This window comes from Triturus cristatus, chromosome 7, assembly GCF_964204655.1.
Source record: "Triturus cristatus chromosome 7, aTriCri1.1, whole genome shotgun sequence".
In the NCBI taxonomy this organism is placed as follows: domain Eukaryota; kingdom Metazoa; phylum Chordata; class Amphibia; order Caudata; family Salamandridae; genus Triturus; species Triturus cristatus.
The window spans coordinates 66,741,834-66,762,863 of NC_140590.1; the positions used below are offsets into that span (position 1 = coordinate 66,741,834).

At 43.7% G+C, this 21,030-nt stretch overlaps 1 protein-coding gene across 2 annotated transcripts in view; it reads left to right on the forward strand.

Moving 5' to 3' along the window:
* Positions 1–20,551, forward strand: part of XRCC1 (X-ray repair cross complementing 1) — a 297,807-nt gene extending 277,256 nt beyond the window's left edge. For both annotated transcript variants that reach the window (XM_085615657.1, XM_085615656.1), the window contains exons 15-17: positions 3,158–3,248; positions 17,822–17,897; positions 18,402–20,551. In XM_085615657.1, the coding sequence (XP_085471783.1) occupies positions 3,158–3,248; positions 17,822–17,897; positions 18,402–18,515 (281 nt within the window). In that variant the 3' untranslated portion in view covers positions 18,516–20,551. The remainder of the gene's footprint in view (positions 1–3,157; positions 3,249–17,821; positions 17,898–18,401) is intronic.
* Positions 20,552–21,030: the final 479 nt, after the last annotated feature.

Consider the following 21,030-nt stretch of genomic DNA (forward strand, 5'->3'; position numbering starts at 1 on the left):
ATCAAGAGCGATGAGCAGGTAACCTTGTTTCCAAACAAAGACCTTAATTTTCCGCAGGAAATCGCTTGTGTCGCTTACATACGATGGTAGGGCCTTGACCAAATTTTGCAAAAAGAAGTCTACATATTGAGATGTATGCTCAAGACATCCATTTCTTGCAGATATAATGGGTCGCCCGGGCGGATTTTCAGAGTCTTTGTGAATCTTGGACAAAAAATAAATCGTGGGTACCACTGGATGATTATTCTTCAAGAATTTGAATTCTTGTCCTGTAATCAAACTGTTAGATTTCCATGTCGACAGTTTTTTATAAAAGATTGCATACATTGCTTTTAGTTCTGATCCACTGCATCTGGTGTAGCAGGTTCTGTCGTTGAGTTGTTTGTAGGCTTCTTTAGAGTATTTATCTTTAGACAGCAGTACTATATTCCCTCCTTTGTCAGAGGCACGAATCACAAATTTGTTGTTCTCCTTGTGTTTCGACATCAGGGTATTGTAGTCAGATTTTTCTTTGTTATATTTAGGCTTGCCCCTGTATGTCTTAATGTTTAGATCCTTCAATTGCTCAGTCACCTGATGATGAAATAAATCAATCGAGTCACGTAACATGACCGGATTAAATGTTGACTTGGGCTTGAAATGTGTCAAAGGATGTTGTTTTTGCATAGCGTTGCACTGTGTGGGTGGGCCGTCAAAGTGCTTTTGGAGAGGAGCAGGCAATTCACTTTCAGAACAATTTGTTGGTAATTCCGGGTCCCATAGTACCTGCATTTCGTTTAAGAAAGATAATTCTGAGTGGGTGGCTTCTATAGGGTTTGATGAACTTGTTCCCACTTCCCCTGGAAAGTCTTGTTTCTTGTTGTTTTTGTTCAGCAGATGGTATTTCTTTAGTTTTAGCTTGCGAGTCCTTTTGAATACATCCAGTCTAGTTCTCACATAGTTGAAACTACTCACAGGACAGTACGTTAAACCCAGACTAAGTATTCTTTTATCATTGTCACTTAATTCCATATCTGATAGGTTGACAATCGTTTTGTTAGTAGTTGTTAAGTTATTCATTTCCCTCTCCTCCACCCTCCTCTTCTTTTGCGATTTGTTTCTGTTTTGGTTTGCCTTCCGTCGTTGCTTTCGTTTACCGTTCTTGTTTGGCCATAGTTGTGTGTGTGTGTGTGTGTGTGTGTGTGTCGATATGTATATATATGTATGTATATGTATATATATATATATATATGTATATATATATGTATATATATATATATATGTATGTATATATATGTATGTATATATATGTATGTATATATATGTATATATATATATATATATATATGTGTGTATATATATATATACAAAAAAGCAGCAAGGCACTCTGGGTAGTTCTCAAGTTTAAGTGGAAAGCAGCTCCTGTATAGAGCACCCTCAACACCAGCGACACTCTAAATTTGCTCACCTCAAATGTCTGCTTCTCTATCAGTCTTTAAGCATAGGTTTAGCACAGTGCCATCCATGCAGAGATAAAAAAAAAGGGACAAAGTCTTTTGCCATTTCTACACCAATGTTTTTAAGCATAGGACTAGCACAGTGCTATCCGTGCCAAGCTGTAAAATGACAAAAGCTTCTAGCCACTCCAGCCACAGTATTACAGCGTGGAGTTGGTAAAATAGTAACCACGCCAACCTGAAATGAATAAAAGCCACCCCTTACATGCGTCTCGCTCTCATTAGAGCTCTTGCTTTTATTCACTTCATGAATCTGTCTTGGGGCTTACGTCTTTCATGAGGCATGTTCCAAGCAAACCCATGTATAAGAGGACTATGTGAGAGACTCCGAAACCGTTACACCTAACTCATATCTTTGACTTGCAAACCAAGACGAATTAGCAATAAGATGGTTGAATTAATGGAGCTGATCTCTGGAATGCTTGTCCTCTCCCAGCGCTATCCATACTCAGTACTTAAAGAAAAATGTGGCCTCTACAATTTATCGCAATATTAACCAACTTAAATGATAGTTTTAGGTATTGTCATTTTCTTGTGCCAGTAAGACGATACACAGTGGCATCTCCCTGCCTCCTTGCTACGTTTAGAGCGCATATTTCCACTTCCATTATCACACGGCATCTTTCTAGATACTGACTTGACCACCATAAGTATAGCTTTAGCGAAGTGACGCCTTTCAGCTTGCAGGCTGTAATGTGCTTCCTGATGAGCATAAAGCACCGCCCTTAGGGCCACCATCCTTCAAGCCTGGACTGTTATAATCCTAGACTTCTTTAATCTCAGCCTACAAGATATTTTTCAAACCAGCCTTGTTAGCCTCCAGATTGTTCACAATGCAGCTGTGGTCTGAAATGGGTTATGCATCTTTCTTGCATTGTCCAGCTGCTGTCTGCTGTGGTCACAGTTGCAATATATTGCCATTTAAATGCCTACATGTCTTTGCCACAGATTATCTGGCAAACTCTGTACTGTGCTACAACCCTCTTCATGTTAAAGAAAACCTCCTTTCTCAGTACTTGGATTGAGTATGAAAGGAGGCGCGATCAGTCAGCCTCTGTCGCCGGTGCATGTGCCTGCCTGCTCCTTGAGGTCCACCCTCCTCTGTGTCGACCTCTGTAGAAAGCATTCCTGGGCACCTTTGTTTGGGGGACCAATAAGCTTCCGTTGCATCCTCGTAGGCTCAGTTCGCCCTCATCCTGACTGAGGACATTGGCCAGCGCTTGGGGACTTGTCTGTACTGTAAGACTAGACGACAAGCCTAGTTATCAGTAATGAATCTGGTGCTGCACCATTGCTGTGGCCAGACGTGCTAAACCTCCTCTTTCTATGTTTCTATTTGAATTCTTGCTTCTCTAGTGTCCTCACTTTCCATACAATGTCCTTCTGTAGATTGATGACCTGTTGCTCAAGCAGAAGGCATGCAGATGTTACTCAATCATGTAACACCATATACGTGTATTAGTATAAAACACATACAAGTCTGCAGCTGTAGTAGGTTGGACATAAACGGGGTGCAGTGCTGCAGTGAAATGAAGAAGAACAAGTTGGGTGTTTACATTAAATGTCAGCATTAAGAAGTGGTTTGTGATTGTGTTGGGTTCTGATGTTTTATCGCTCATGTGGGTGCTATGAATGACTCGAAAGGTGTGTGTTTCTCTTAGATTTCTTCACAGGTAAACACTTCTTCTTGTACGGAGACTTCCCCTCAACAGAGCGCAGGATGCTGTACCGTTACATCACCGCCTTCAATGGGTAAGTGAGCAGGTGACATTGGCGATGTCTGTAGGATTGGAAATAATTCCGTCTTCCAACCCTGTGACTAATCAGTGGTTACTTCTAGATACAGCAACAATAGATCCACATGCCCAGCTTCTTGAACCAGCAGTTCTGGCATAGATTTATGCCTTCGCCTCCAAGACACCTGTGTTGGCACTTTCAGCAACCGTTGCCTGTGGGTAGGTCTGCAAGACTCGCGCAGTCTGCAGTCCGACTGGTGGTGAAGGCCAGCAGCAGAATGACTGAACGATGGATGCTGTCACTTCAGCTTATGCTAGCCCACCATGTGATGGCTGGCTCTAGGGGAAGAGGCCATAGTTGAGAAGGATCTAGAGCTGCTCCATCACGTGGTACTCTAGCACATGTTTTAGCAAGAAAATGTCTGGAGGAGACCCTATTTGCTGTTTTTTTTGTATCATAATCTAATCATCCACACCATACACAAAAAAAGTACATTGGACTGTAAACACCACCCCACCAGCGTCTTCATAAAAGAAAAGAAAGAGCGTGCTACACATATCGAGACTGTATAAATGAAGATCTCGACCCTCTCCACCATGCACATCAGGGAGACGGGCTGTTGTTTCTCTGTTCGCGGAACAAGGGTCGCTAAACAGTGCTGTCTTCTATAAGGCTTTCTTTAAATGATAATCGCTATTTTTTGGGGAGCTGGGGGTGGTGTTTGAATCCTCCCAAGAGCTAGATACCTTTTACATGTGTTAGTTTGATATAAGCTCTTCCTTTTTTTGGTTTCGAAAGAGGTGATTCACACTTCATCTGTAGTTCTGACTGCTCTTTGACTGATATCTTTCCTGTGGTGTGCAAATGCTTGTGAACAACAAGATGCGTTTCCTTCCTTCTGGACTCTCACGCCTTCTGTCAGGCTGTGTCATATTGAAAACTGTTGTACAGAAGTTGGGTGTCCTGGCTACGCTTTCTGAAACTGCCCACAACATTCGTTTTGTCAAAGGATGCCTCTTTCCTCCTCCTTTGCCTCTGAAAAGATCCTCTTAGAAGCCCAAGGATCCACCCCTGAAGCTCAACCAACAACTACTCCTGTTCAAAGCAGTACATTTCCCTCCACTTTAAGTGGGACATAGTCCCTGTGCTTCATAGCAGAGTATCTTTAGACACTGAGATTGGTCTTCATGTAGAGGACTTAGTAGTCAGTTAAGATTCTCTCTATCACCACATGATGAGTGTCCACAGTATCTTACCAAGGGGAAATGAATGAATTCCCCCCCCCTCTCACATACACCCCACCCGCAACTGCAGTAACCATCCAGTAAGTAGTTAAGAACTCCGGTACACTGCCCCTATACCTGTTGCAAGGATTCTGCTCGGTAACTGAACTATGCTTGGGACTATAGTACATCAGTATGTAGGGACTGAGTCACCATACCACATCAGTACCTATCGGCCCGAATTTGACTAGCTTATAGTGCCTCACTTGCCCTCCTAATTTTCCCAGCGAGACAAGGGATTTGGCACCCCAGAACACAGCACTCTGGGATCCCAGGAGCAGGTCATTCCCTTTCGTTCTCTCACTTGTACCTGTCCACAATAAATAAAAAAGAAACACTAAGGAAGCTTACAATATTTATTTAAACTATCGTGCATAACTGCACCACAGTTAAAAAACATATACAGGTCAGTAATGTCATTAGCATGATTAGCAGACCATATACAATTAACGGCCCGGTCATATTAGCTGACAGATTTGGCTGAACCCGCCCCCACCATTATGAGGAAAGTGTTATATTCTAGATCTCTGGGCGTAGTGGTGAACCCCATAACTTGGCATAAAGAGACGGCTGTTCTGCATCCCATCTGACGCAGCCCTCTCGTCTCAGGACCTTTGCTCAGTGTGTTTTTTTAAAACGCACGTCCTGTGTTTTTGTTTTCAAAAACAGCAGCTGGGTTTCTCTATTATGTCTAGGTGCTAGTGTCCGACCACAGAGAATAACAAGGATGCAAGGTTGTTCAACCGTGCATGAGCTGTTCTATATTCCAGGAAAAAAACTGAATACAAAATTGTGCTGACTGTGTGAAAATGCAATGAGGCACAAAAACAAGCATGATATTTGGTTACATATGCAGAACAAAAGCGGCCTACAACATGCATAATTAAGCTTTCATAGGGAAAACGACAATGGGCTATGTAAAGAACACACAACATACCTTCCTGTACCTGCTCAGCCAAACAGCACAGCAGATACTGCAGAAGTCACTGCCCTGCCATCTGTAACACCTACCACTCCAGCTTCTCTGCCTACTGGTTAGCATTCTCATTCAGCTACAGTGGGATGAAAGTTCCATTCATAAGAAGTATGAGATTAAAGGCTTTTCTCATGAATTGGTTCAGACTCGCTGTCACAAAACAAAGTGGATTGTACCTGCTACACCAAAGGCGCTCTCCACCCACAAGAAAGGAGCAACCATGGCCTACCTAGGAAACATTCCACCAGGGAATATTCACAAGGCAGTCACCTGTTGAGTAGCACACACCTTTACTAGGCACTAATGTGTGCACATCTTAGCCCAGCAGCAGGCTATAGTAGGTCAGATGGTGTGAAGGACCTTATTCCAGATGGCTGCACCGTCCGCAAGCTAGCCGCCATCAATGGAGGGCAGTTTATAGTGTGTGCTAAGCACGGGTGTCTACAGCCACGCATGCTACCAACTGAAAATACTGCTTCCTCTCAAAGCATTTGCTTGTACCGTGTAGTGCTGTAGATTTACAAACGCCCACCCTTCTTCACCAGAGGCCTGTCTGTTTAGATCTCTTGCTTTCTTCCTTTCAATGCACATTGTGCTTCACGAACCTTACTTACTTTTACATTCCTTACATTCTCTCCCCCTCTGTGTGAAAAACATGGAGTCAGTGCCCTGCTCAATTTACAGTAAGAGGAGAAGTTGAGTCGCATCTCGTGGCCTGGAAGACTTCCTCAAACAGAAATAACTTGTAAACATCCAAGCCCAACACTAGATGGCAGGAGTATGCTAAGAACGTGAATCTACAGCATTGCGCACTACAGATGCTTACAAGGTAAGTATAATTTAAAGGATGAAAAGTAAATATCCATATCTTATTTTTATTGTCCCTTACTGGGATCTCAGCCTGGTCCTTACTTTTCAAATGGATCCTCCTTTTGAACTTTGAAATTCAGGTCCGCATCGGATTTTGACATGGGCAGTAGTTACCTTGGTAGCTGGTGCTGTGGCAAGAAGATGGGAACTTCACCTGCCATTTCAGTTTCGACTCCCTATGCCACATTTTAGAAATAAGGTGACTGCAGACAAAGCCTTTTGTGAGGAAATGCCTCTTTGCGTATGGTCACCCCCAAGTTTTTTGACTGCCGCTAATGACTTTCGACTGAGAGTGCATGGAGGTCTGCTAACCAGACCTTGGTGCCAGTGTCCTGACCCCAAGCCAAGCCCTGGGGTAGCCCTCTGACTTACGTGGCCTGGGACCAGGGTACCATACACTTGGGACTTGCAGGTAAAGTAGCCATTTCCAATTGCGTACAACCAATTGCACATACATGTCAGAGGGCTACCCCAGGGCTTCCAGCACTGGTTGTTCCACTCTGGTCATCCCACAAGTAAAACTAGCCCCCCAGTCTGCTACTGAAGACTGGCAGAGCAGCACTGCACTGCAAGCCCCCATTTTAAAAGCAATGTCAAAGCTACTACTCCCCCCCCCCCCCCCTCTGCATCTGTGTAAGTCACTCCTCTGGCAGTCCTACTGAGTCCTAGCAGGGTGCAATGTATGCCACTGGCAGGGCATGTAGTTCACATGTCCTGACAGTAAACCCTCGAAGATGCTGTTTTTACTGTGGAAAGACTTGGTTGCCTAATTGCCTACAGGATTCCATGTTGACCCCCTCAGCTGTGCTAGCTCCTGAACAGCGTGACCAAAGTGGGCACTCCAAGGTATCAAACAACTCGTTATTTTAAGCCTGACTCGTATCTCAAGTCGAAATTAATGTAACTAGTTGCAGTGTGCAGCTTTTACAAAGCTGGCACTGTGTTGCCTTTAAATCCCCTGTGACTTCCCGGGCACACATGGAGCCTGTTCCATAATACAGCTTTCTGCCCTACTGCAAAGAAGTGTCAACGACTCTCAGGAAGGCGAACAATGAGGGATTGCAGGACTACTGCAGGGAGCCCTTGCGGTGTTAGCCCCAAAAGGCAGGCTTCAAAGAGGAGGCCGCCTTTGAAGGGAAGATGTGTCACATTAGGGAGGAGGGCTGCCCCATTGTTTAGGCAGACAGGCTGGCTTGCGGAGCAAAGAGGGGAAACCAGTTGCCAAACATGTTCCCCCAGTGACGTGTAGCTCTGAGGTAGCCACACCCAAGGAGTGGGCTAGAGAGGTCTGACCACCGAGAGATGGGTCTCACCATCTTGGGACTGGGCAGAATGGTGCATCCTGGGATAGACAGATGTCACACTCCACAGGAAGTGGTCACCAAGTGGGAGGGGACCTCATAGCCTATTGGCAATCAACCGCATTCTGTCCTGAGGGCATTTTCTGAGCATAAAGGAGGCACACCTGGCACCCAGACCTCCGATCTCAAATGACTTGGAAGAAGGGCTGCCCTGCTGCACCAAAGGACCAGCAAAGTGAGGCTGCACCATCAAAGTCTGCGCCTGTTGCACCTGGTGGCTGGCAGAGAGAGGGACTGTGCCTGCTGTGTCCTGCTCAATGGGAATCTGTCTCCAGAGCCCAGTACATTCAAGAGAACTCCAAGGGCCATCTGACTGGCCTCCTGTTTGCAGCACAGGGATACAACAGATGAAGAAGCCTGCTGGGGAAAGCTGGTAGCCCAAAGTCTTCAAGCCTCTATCACTGCTTCCATGCAACACCAAGGACCAAGACCCAACGCACAGAGTTGCACCAAGTTCGCTAAGCCTGGGAATGCTTTTAATATTTGCTTGGACCTTCAGAAGGTGACTTATCGAACTAGGAAGGATTGTTCTGTGACCGCAACAGTGAGAAAATGGTAGCCCACTGGCGACTGGTTTTCGACCAGACCAGAGAGGACTTTGTGGCATGTTGCCCCTTCACCATCTTCATGGACCGAGGAATCCCTGCAGGAAGACCCCCTTGACAGCGTTGCATCCACAGCATTATTATTATGAAATTGAATTTGTAGGGCGCCCAGCTAGCCCAAGGGGTTTTTCCGGCGCCGTCCCGGTAGGAAAGAGAAGGTAATGAACGAAAGAAAGGAATTAGAGATTGAACAACCAAGTCTTCAAACTTTTGTGGAATACACCATACACGGTCCTTAGAACATCTTGAGCATCCTTCATCGCATTCATCAGGACCACTCCATAGGAATCAATGGCAACGCGGATAAAGTGCCTGGAACTGCTAAAGGACTGCTCCTTCTGTGGAGGTCACTGCTTCTAAGGACCGTGCTGGGCCCCTTGACTAGCTACCTGCCAGAGCTCTCCACCCCACCCCCACCCCAAAGTACTTTTAACTGACTGCATTGACTCATACCTATGTTTTCTTTGAAAATGTTTGTGTCCAATTCGTGAAATTGCTGTGATTTATTATTGCCTGTAAAATCTATAGCTCCAGAACCCTTCCCTGGATCTTTTTCGTTCTAGTGTCTGAATTCTTATAAAAATGTAGCCTGTTTTTATAAATCGTGTTGGATTTCTTGAGTGTTATGTCGATTTCTTCAATTGTTTTGGTGCTGGTGAAATGCTTTTTACTTGTTCCGCTGTGTAAGCCTTGCTGCTCAGTGCCACAGCTACTCAGGATCGCGCTAAGGGTTTGTCAGACGAAACCGAAGGTTCTAAATGGGTTGGTAAGTGTGTTACACAGTCAGGTCGTACAACCACACCATGTAATACACCCTGCTTCCTCATGCACTCCTCCTCGCCTATGATGGTCTCAGAATATCATGTGATGCAGGTCATAGCTTTGCTATGTTTTTTTCTGCTACCTGGTCCATCAAATGCTGGGAAGAGTCTGTATAGACTGGACCGTAGGAGGAACATGAGCTGTTACATTCACATGTTCATAGAATTCCTTGATGGCAGCTTGTGATTGGCTTTAGCCTGGAGCAGCTAGCAACAGGTGGATTGCACTCTGGATCAATTTGCTATGAGTTGGTTGCTAAAATCACCCTCAAATGTCAATGTCTGCTCAATGAGAGGTGAACCAGGAACCCTCCACTCTTCTTCAGAATAAATCTTGCCCATTCCATTAGTCCGACAGTATCTTGGTCCTCATTGCATTCCTTCTTTCAGCGCTGCTTTCTGGAGGAGCAGGGCAGAGCTCAAACTCTGCTTTGAAGGCACGGCATCAAAGCTTTCTGGGTCAGCCACGAAGTATCCTCAGCCTCCCTTTTAGGGGAGCGGCTCTTATATCAAAACGCCAATTTATAAACATAATTCAGTCATGTCGAGCAGCAGTTCCTCAAATGTATCTGACCTGGAATTTGGGGCACAAAGTGAGAAGATGTGGAATGTGGTGTAGAATGAATGGTTTGTTGTTAAAAACTGTGCCGGATGCATGATGGGAGGTGATCCAGGAGGAGAGAATATGCAACTTCCAGTACAGACTATTGAAAAGTTCATCGTTGCCTGTCTGGCTTTGAAAATTTATCAACAGAGATTTTTAAAATAATGGTATTGCAGCGGCAAGTGCTGCAATGGAGATGATAAATTGCCTAGTTATTGAATTAATGTGCTGTAAGATCTTTACATTTTTTGCTCCTTTTTAAATTTGTATTAACTAATGTAATTTTGTATACCGTAGATCTCATTGTAAGATCTAAATCTTTAAGTTCCAATAGTTTTATTGACAAGAAATTGAATTAACGGAACACAGTATACAAAAATAAACAGTATATCTTAGTATTCCAAGCTCAACAGATTGGAATAATACCATCGGACTACCAATATAAGATTAAAAAGAAAAATACAAAACAAGTAAAATGTATATGTCATCCAAATATATAAAGATAACGCATGGAGCACTCGGGGAATCTAAGGTGGTTCAAGAACCTCCTGTTGAGAGGGTATTGGTAACGAACATTGCTTAGCACATGTATTAATAGACATTGTAACAGGCGACCATAGGTCAGCACGTTTTGTAGCCATACGAGAAGGGTACACAAAAGCAGTATCCAATCTGTGATTATGGCAAACAGTGTACCACCAAGCTCTGTAAGAGATTTTCGAGAAATCCTTCCAATTGGCAGTAATCTGCTGGAAGGCGACTGCCAATAATAAATCAATAATTTTGACATTGAGAGTAGTCTGCTCCCAGATGGGGTAAAGGCTACCTAAGAAAATATGAGTGAGAGAAAAAGGAAATTTAGTGCTGAAAATTAAGTTAATTTGGGACCATACCTTTTGCCAAAAGCTATGTACCTGTGAACAATGAAACCGCATATGAAATAAATCCGCATTAGGGGAAAAACATGTCCAAAACGTGTCTGGAGCAGACAAGAAGTGTTTGGATAAAGTGAACGGAGTAAATAATAATCTATTATAGACAAAAAACAACGTTTGGGTAATATTAGCTGCTCTAGAAGCATTACGTAATTTATTCCAGATGTCTTTCCTTGTTGATAAAGACCAGGAGACAGTAAAATCTTGTTCCCATGCCGCCTCAGTTTTTGTCTTCTGACTGTTAGTATCAGTACCCTGCAAATAACTGTAAATAGTGGATGCCTTGGGCATGGTCAATAACAAGGTCTGAAGACAAGAGGGAGATTGTAGGTCACTGGGAGCGTCTTGTGTGACTTGGAGAAGGGAAAGGGATTCCAGCACAGTGTGTTTGAGCATGTTATACTTATTAAGGAAAGAAGCCGGAAGATTGAATAATAGCCGGAGCCTATCAAAAGGTAGAAATTGTGACTCTGAAAATAATTGGTGGATCCAAATTGAGCCCCTATGTCTCCAAGTTTTCCAATAAAATGTCTTACCTTGAATCAGCAACTTAGTATTGTGCCAGATTGTTGAGCTGAAAAAAGAATCATGAGAGTTCTTAAAAGAATGTAAAGGGGAAGCAAGTAAACTAGAAGTATATTTTATAACGGGGGTAGAAACGGACTGTGGTTTACGAGAAAAGGATAGGAATTCACGAAATGAGTAAGGTGCTAAAAAGAGGCGTTCCATTGAAGTCCAAAGACTGCAATCATCCACAGAGTCAAGCAACCAAAGAGAAGCCTGACGCAATAAAAAAGCTTTCTGATAAGCCTGGAAATTAGGAAAATTAACACCCCCTTCTGATTTAGGTCGAATCAATTTTAACAAGGACATTCTGAGTTTTTTATTACTCCATAGAAAAGAGGATAAAATGGAATTATTCTTTTTTTTAAACTTAGATGTAATTGGAACCGGGATGTTCGAAATAGTATACAAAACTAAAGGCGACCGCATCATCTTGATGGTATCCAAACGGCCCCACCAAGATAAGTACAGGTCTGAGAGTTTCTGAATACACTTATTCATGCATAAAGTTACAGTTTCCGATATTGAAGGCGTGAAATGAAGGCCTAGATATTTAATGTTGTTTGGACTCCATTTAAAATGGGAGGATTGAAAATCTAAACTAAAAGTGTATTTTGTTAAAGGCAAAATTTCGCATTTATCATTATTTAATTTATAACCAGAAATAAGAGAATAAGATTTCACCTCCTCTAAAAATGCAGGGATAGATTCTTCTGGTTTAGATATAAAAAGTAAAATATCAGCGTAAGCTGCAAGTTTAACGTGTACATTCGATGTTTGAAATCCAGAAATATTAGGGTTATGACGCAATTTAGATAAAAATGGTTCAAGGGTGAGATTAAAAAGGAAAGGTGAAAGAGGACACCCTTGACGCACTCCTCTGCCCAAGTTAAAAAAAGGAGAAATTAGGCCATTAGCACATATTGCTGCACGCGGATTAGAATAAAGGAGAGATATTAAATTTATTAAATTCGGGCCAAATCCAAACCATTTTAGAGTATAAAATAAGTATTTCCATTCCACTCTATCGAATGCCTTTTCAGCGTCTAATGCTATTGCCGCTAGAGAATGGTTAAAATGAGATGATTTGGACAAAATATCGAAAAAGAGTTGAGTATTATCGGTAATAAGTCGGCCTTTAACGAAGCCAGACTGCTCTTTCCCCAATAAAGGTGGTAAGAAGGAGTCAAGACGTATGGCTAAAGCCTTAGAATTTTTTTTATAATCGATGTTAACAAGTGAAATAGGTCTATAGTTTTTGCATTACTTGGAATCTTTACCTTCCTTAGGGATAAGACAAATGTGTGCTTCTGAGAAAGAGCCAGAAGAATTTTTGGAGGAAGAAAAGAAGCTAATAAGAGAATATAATTTGGGAATTAGAAGCTTAGAGAAGTGTGTGTAAAATTCGACAGTGAAGCCATCGGGACCAGGAGCTTTGTCTTTTTTGAGAAGTTGAAGTGCATTAAGAACTTATTGTTGTGAAAGATCAGATTCTAAACAAAAGAAATCCGGGGACGTTTCCCGGGGTTGTTGGATATTAGTGAAGAATTGCGATAACAAGTGGTCTGTGGGCTGAGTTTCTGAAGAGTACAAAGATTTATAGAAAAGAGAAAATTCATGTAAGATTTCGACATCTTTGAACTTTAAAACTGAATTGTCGTCAAAGATAGAGTCCATGTTCAATTTATTTTGGCAAATCTTTAAATAATTGGCAAGAATTTTTCCAGCTTTATTTTTACCTCCATATAATTTAGCACTACATTTTAGCAAGTAAAGTGAGGCGTCTTCAGTTGACTTCTTGTTAAATGTCAGTTTAGCATTGATGAGGGCTTTTAAACAGTTCTCCGAATGGGAAGTATAATATAAATGCTCTAAAGCTTTAATACCATGAAAGAAAGGTGTTGTGGACTTGCGTGCAGATTATCGCTTCTTCGCTACAAAGTTTATAATAAAGTCTCTCACTGACGCTTTAAATGCGTCCCAAACAGTCGCGGGGGACAGAGAATCTGTGGAGTTCCATTCATAATAATCATTAAAGAAAGAAGTAAAGGAAGTTAAGAATTTGGGATCTAAGAGGAGTGTGTTGTTAAAACGCCATCTTTTGGGGGCAATATTCTTGGGCAGGATGTCAAAGCCAACGGAAACGGGTGCGTGATCAGATAAAAGAATAGGACCAATATCTGCAAATGTAAGGGATTGCGAAATATTATGAGAAACAAAGACATACTCAATTCTTGATTTGGTGTGATGTGTGGGAGAATAAAAAGAATACTCTCTAGTGGTAGGATTACAAAGGCACCAAGCATCAAGCAATTTATGTTGGGCTATAGTGTGAACAAAAGACTTCTGCGTTTTGTTGGGAATGAAGGGCACTTTAGAGTTTCTATCAATGAAGGGATCAAACACTTGATTACAGTCTCCGGCCATAACAAAATTATCTTCAATGCGGTTGGAGATTCATGAAGCTAAGGTATTCCAAAATGAGGGATCCCCTCCCGTAGGTGCATAAATGTTAAAAAGGGAAAATGGAATATCTTTTAGGGATAATCTAACAAAGAGCCCTCTTCGTAAGTCATCCCGTTCTTGTGACAGAAGTGTAACTGGGAAGGATTTGCGACATAATATTCCAACCCCATTCCGTTTGCCATCGCCAGGAGAAAAATAAGCCTCTCCTACCCATCCCCTTTTTAATTTCATAGACTCAATATCCGTAAGATGCGTTTCTTGTAGAAAGACAATATCAGCATTTAACTTTGCTAAATGTGCTAAAACCCTCTGCCTTTTGATAGTTTAATCCCCTAATGTTCCATGACACCAATTTAAGCGACATATCAAATTAAGACAAATCGGAAATAACAGTTAATAACAACAGTCCGAATGATTGAAGTAAAATGAACATCAATAAAAAAGTTCAACCTTATAATGCTGAAATCCAAACTTGTGCAAAAACATTGTAAGTTGATAGAGGAGAAAGAAAAGAGGAGGCTGTAGAAAATGAGCTTAGAGTAAAAGGGAGTAAAGAAAGGAAATAAGCAATGGTAAGGAAGAAGAAAAGGAAAATTCATATGAAAAAGAAAGTGTATAAGCAAAAAGTTGAGAGGAAAGAGATAGAAAAACATATTACAGAGTAAAAAACAGAAAAGCTGACAAGGGACAAACAAACAAATAACATACCTACAAGAAGAAGACTCAGAGAAGTACGTGAGGGGGGATGGAGCCACATGGGAAAGGCAAGACGTCAGGGATCAGCCACACAGGGAGTCCAGGAAAAACTACGGTGTATGAATGAGATATCTGCAAGGACGATGGATAATAAGAATTAAAAACCATAGCTAAACAAATGTTGAGACTGGGTAACAGACCGAATAGAAACAGGAACAACATTAAGAAGTCGAAGAAAGAGCATATAAAAGTCATAACAATGAAGTAAATACAAATACAATTGCGATAAGTTAAGAGGTTAACTTGAAGTAAGTTGCCGCAGATATAGACCAACATCTAAATAAGTTGAAAGTAATACACAAGAAAGCCAACAATAAATGGAGAAGGAGTCAAGAGGATAAAGAGATATGCAAACCATGAAGAACTAAAAACTGTATAATTTCAAAAAGTTCAAGAAGTGTCCGAGGGAGATGATCACTGCGTATCCATAGCATTTGGACTACAGGAATTAATGAAACTCTGCAACCTTACTGGGTCTTCATACGTTGTTGTTCTGTTGTTATATGTGACCTTAAACAAGCATGAATGAAAGAGACCATAGCGGGGCCCCCAATGCTCGAAGAGCTGGCCTCAGATTAAGAAAAGCTTTCCGCCTGGCAGCCGTAGATTTAGCATAGTCCTGCGCAAAGAACAAAGTCGAGCCAGACCAAGTAATGCATTGAGCAGATTTGACCGCAGATAGCACCAATAACAGATCTGTGTATTCTAAGAAATAAATAATTACTCCTCTTGGTCGATGTGAAGATGACATATTTGGGGGAAGGACGGTCCAGACGATGTGCCCTCTGATTGTTGAGATTTATGCCTTCCGCTAAATGAAGAACCTTAGGAAGGAAGGACGCAAAAAAGGCCAGGGGGTCTTACCCTTCAATTCCTTCCTTCAGGCCATAGATGCGTAGGTTGTTTCTTCTGCTACGATTTTCAAGGTCCTCGACCTGCCTTTGGAGCGTCAAAACTTGAGACTGAAGCTGAGAGACATTCGCACTTGTATCACTTAACGTGGAGATGGCTTGTTCAACTGTATTGACTCTCATATCAAGTTGAGACCAATTGTCTGTGAGGACTTGCAACTTCGAATTGGTCTCCTCCATAAAGGGCCGAAGATCTCTTATCTCATCCAACAGCATCTCCAAGGATACCGGAGAGGCTGGTTTAGGAGGAGAGGGAGAGTTATGTTTTAAGCGTTTAGTGAGCGACTTTCCGGGTGGTGTAGGTAGAGGCTCCATGTTGGCTGTCAGGGAACTTGACGGCGACTGCAAAGAATTTTCTAGGTGAGAAAAAGCAGTAAAAATTTTTGTATTTTTAATAAAAGTGTTCTTTTGTTTTGGCTTTGTAGATAAGGCACCTTTTACTCTTCCCATAGAGACGTAGCGGAGCTTCGTAGACAGGGGAGGTGCAAAAGAGAATGATGATGAACAGAGGAGCGGTTCGGATGGCGACCGGATATACTGGGGGATGTCTAGGTCAGAGGCACAATACCCAGCAAATCAGCGGCAAAGCAAACAAAGTGTATTATAAAATATTATTTAGACCAAATATGAAGAAGAAAAGTTAAGGTATCGCAATCCTTAGTGCATGGCACTGCAGCGTAAAAAATAAAATTGGTGCTGCAAAGGTCCAGTAAGCTGAGGTAACCGCGTCCCAAGGAGCCTCAGAGGCAGTTAAAAACAATTAAAATGGCCGCCAGTAAATCTCTCCACTCAAAAAAAAGAAGAAAAAAAAAAGTTGGCATATGCAGAGCAGAGGAGAGCCATAATGCAGAGTATATGATGTGAAACAGCCTTTTGGTGAAATGGGTGGGATACAAGAAGCAGCGCTGCAATAATATAAAGTTTTACCGATCGCGGGTAAAACAAAATCGCGTCCGCGACCTCGTTTGAAAGGAAAAAAACAACTCACAGGTCAGAAATCCATAAGGTGGCGAATACAGCGTCACCAAGGCATCCAGGGTGGTCAGTAGGGGTTCCAACGTCCTATGGGCGATGACATAGCGGCCAGCGCTTCCTGAAACCGTTGAAATCCAAACTCCCGGCGGAGCGCTTCACACCAACGCCGCCATTAGCCGCGGGCGCCAAGCCACGCCCCCCAGATCTAAATCTTTAAAAAACTTGACTTGGGAGTGTCTCTCTTATAAGTCTGCAGGAGCCAATATTCTTAACATCTTTCTCACTTTTCATGGCATTCTTTCTGCTGGCTATGACACCTCCTGCAGATTCCTCATCACCCTCTCATCTCTCCTTAGGAGGATGACCTATTTTTGTTCTTTTCATATTTTGTCTCCAGCCTCTGCGTCCTTAGCTTCTTTGGGAAAGTACTGATGCAACTGGTGTCATGTATGCCCTCTCGGTGTCCCTTCTGGGAGCTTTCAGCTTTGTGCTTGATGTCCTGGCGCAGCGATGATGCTAGTATGCATTAAGTTCAGAAAAAGACCTTGCTTTGTCTCATATAGGCATTTTTTCTTGGTGAAATTTATTTCAGTTTGGAAACCTAGTTTATTAAATGTGTTCCAGGTTCCAATGCTTGCATTAAGATATTCTAGAGTGAATAATTTCAGGTTGAATAACCATGATGGCAAACAAGAGATACATCATTAATTTTTTGTTCTCCATGATGTTAACTCTGTGGAAATAGACCACCTCGTAGCACCTACTGCTGAAGCCCCAAATATTCAACAAAAAGAAAACCCACAAGTAAGCCTTCTCTGGAGTGCCCCAAAAAGTGTGGAACCCTTACTTCGGAGACCAGGACAGACCCTTCAATAACCCTCTTCAAAGTAGAATAAAAGTGTTCTTATTGAAGAGGTTACTTCCCTAGTGAGGAGATACCTCCGCACCGTGCCACCTTAAATCCGGCTGCTCCTGGCAATATGTCTGCTTATTCCTTCCCTTGTTTTGCCATTCTATTGATTATTCGTATGTCCAGATCAATTGTGTTCTACGTCGAACTTCTTCTCATAACCACCTTATGTATACTGCATCTTAATGCCCATTTACCAGAAATGGTTGTGTTTGTGATTTCACCCCAGAGATCCTATGTGCTCCTCTTTGTATATTCTCTTGGAAGGGGGGGGCGGCAGAGGAGGGGGAGTTTCATCCCATTGTATAGCGCTCTGATATCAGAATGGTCTTCTTCGCGCTATATAAAGCTTCATCAATAAAAAGTCACATATTTTAATTCTTTCCATGGCTGGGCTAGAAATGGTTGCCAGCCCAGTAAATGGGGAATGGATCACGCATGGAAATCTATGAATGATGCTAACCGTGGAGAGCTTTAGGTACAGGTAAGTAACCTTTTCCTATGATTTAGACCTCTCGAAGTGTTAATGTTACCTCTGTCTTTATTTACAGGGCGCTAGAGGAGTACATGAACGAGAAGGTGCAGTATGTTATCACGGCGCAGGACTGGGACGATACCTTTGAGGAGGTGAGGCTCAGGCGGGGGGCTCCTTGCAAGTATGGATGCTTGAAAACTGTGATTTGCAGTGTGGATCATGAGCTGTTGCCATCCCACGGTAGTCCGCATGGAAGGCAGGATGCAAGCCATCGCTTCCTCTTAACTGTGATTTGCAGTGTGGACCATGAGCCGTTGCCATCCCACGGTAGTCCGCATGGAAGGCAGGATGCAAGCCATCGCTTCCTCTTAATAGTAGCCTAGTCATTCCTCGGTATTGGTTTAGACCTCAGAGTTCCTTGCATTTTGGAGTTATAGGGTAGTGTGTGTGACACTGCTATAATTTGTTAACACTGCTTATCTCTTCATTGGCTTCCTTATAGCAGTAGCCTCTAGAGCACCTTAAACAAGGGCTCTTTCCTTCCTCTGAAGGTCAACGCTCTTCTCATACTTAAGGCTTCCTCTGTGCCAGGAGCTACAGTACCAACTTGAGTCTTAACCTCATTTCTAATTCCTGATTGTCTTCCCTCTTCGCAGGCGCTGAACGAGAACTGCAACCTATCCTTCGTGAAGCCACGCTGGATCTACACCTGCAATGAGCGCCAGAAACTGATGCCACATCAGCTCTTCGTCGTGGTACCCCAGGCATAGCCACGGCTAGAGTCCAGAGCTGGCGGGGATGCCAGATGGAAATCCAAGGCGAGCCGACAGTGCGGGACTACTTGCACCCTCTACAGTGCTAGACTATTCGGGTCGAAGGTCCCAGGCAGGACTTTTCTATAGGTTTTGAGGATCCAGCATTTTTTTAATTGGGCTCTTTGGGGTCCTAGTTACTTCACACTGGGGTGATTTGTAGCCACCCTAAATACCCATTTCCACCCAGCGGCCACAGGAGACCGCAAAATATTTTTCTACTCAATTATTTTATAATGTATTCAATTTTTGATCGATTAACAACAATAAAAAGGGAGTTTTGACTGGCTGAAGAGCTCTCAAGAAGTGCTTTGCTCATCCTTCAATCCAGCAATAGCCAATACTCGTGCAAGCCCCCGGGGCTGTCTGGAGTCATGGCCGCCCTCTCCCGCCCTTATAGCGTAGGCGAGGCGTTTTCAAGTTCTGCGCACAGTTGGATGCTTTTAGGGGTTCAGCTGCCGACCCTCATCCGTAAGACCAGCACAGAGTTTACCAGGAGCAATCTGCATGTAGTGGCAGCTATCCGAAGTGGCAAGTGTACCTAAGTGCCTGTCCACGAATGCAAGAAGTGCAAGGAAACCAGAAGAAGCCAATAGCATCAGTGTGCTCTTCCAGTTAAAAATAACACTTTTGATGCAGAACTGAAGCATGATATGTTGAGATTCAAAGTTATTATTCAGGGCAGGGTTTAAGTTCCAAAGTTACTATTCAGGACAGGGTTTACATTTCAAAGTTACTATTCAGGGCAGGGTTTCCAGCTCCTTTCCATAATTGCATACAACTAACGAGCACATTTTAGCTACGGTTTGGGACCCTGAGTTTGGTTCTGAGAGGTCTTCGAAGCATCCTTGACTCAACGGCCTCTATGGAGAGTCTGGCCTTCAAGGTGACTCAAAACCACTGGTTCCAATTTCTCCCCATCAGAGCCACTGTTCTGAGGGGCCATTTCACAGGAGACACTGAGTGAAGCACTCTTAGCATGCCATGAATCTGTGATGTCACCATTGGCCCTGCTGCATCCTATGACCTTGAGTCACAGCTGTGACCCCTTGTGGGCTGTGAGCCGGCACTGGTGTCTGGCCTTATATGACTGCTATTCTCTTGCCAGTAGTGCATGTTCATTAATTTTGATGTCTGTCCTGCCAGTCCTGTAGTTTCTGTTATATGTATCCCATATCCAGTCAGGTTGCATTCGCCCTGTGCTGCTAGGGTTAACTATCACCTACCTGTGATTCCTTGCAAGTTTACAAACTGGCCACTAGGTGGCACTGCACTTGAGATTATACTAGCTGTCCACTGGGTGTCGCTGCTGCACTGGTGTTCCCTGATAAAGGACGCGAGGGGCTGCTCCTGCTGAATGCTTCCACCTCACCTGGAACAGCCTCCGCACAGAGATGTTAATGGAAGGTCGCCACAGGCTCCCTAGTGGAGGTGGCCACCAGCAGGCCGCAGGTAGAGGCTGGAGGGAGGGGCCACTCCGATGCACCCGGGGGGGTATCTGTGGGAGGTGGCATACGGGACCCACGGGAGGTGAGCCGGAGAGGCTGCAGGAAGGGGTCAGTCTGTCCGACGCTCCCCGAGTATCTGCGGGAGGGGGCTCGCGTGACCCACAGAGGGGGCCAGTCCGACGCGCCCCGGGTCTCTACCGGAGGGGGCTCACGTGACCCGCGGGAGGTGAGCCGGAGAGGCTGCAATGACATTAAAATGTAATTGCCTGCGCACAGAAGGTTCAGGCGAGAGACTACGGCAGTGAAATAAACTGAATTAAATGGCACGGAACCCGACCCAGGAGGGCCGGCCCTGCGCTCCCGATGGCGTCGGCGGTGGTCTCGCTGCCAGCACGGACATATGCTTTTCATGGCAGCTCTGTGAAGGGGCGCAGAGCTGCAAAGGAGATTGCTTCCATTTTACACGCAGGGCTGGAGGGTTAGTCAAGTGACGAACTTTATTGCCTCTCTAGTTCTCTGTTACAATAAATATGGTCTTTTACAGTGTCTCCGTCCCGTGTTGTTTCATTCAAGAAATTGTGTTTTTGTCTTGCTTTAAAACGAAGACGGTCCTCAGTGATTCATAGCTATCATTTAACTCGGAACACACACCCCTCTTTCCCTACCGTAAGTTCTGCCTTCTATATCTGTCTAGATTCACTTAGGTTGTGTGTATCATGCCAGCAGTGTGTTGCCAGTCACCGGATTCAGTGTGTTCGTAGGCATTGCAGACAGGAAGAGGTGCTCACGCACAATGCGTGCAGCAGGCGGTGGGCCTGATGTCAGCTTTAGCGTTTGACCAATCATCACCCTGCTGACAGCGCTCAGAACTGATCTCGTCATTCAGTAAAGGTCTTCAGAGTAAGGACTCACCACACGAGGACAAGCGAGAGCTCTTTAAACAGCAAGAGCAGCGCATCTTTTGATAGGAATGCGGCCCCCAGCTGAGCAATGAAGAGAGCTGTCGAGGCTATGTACAAAGCACC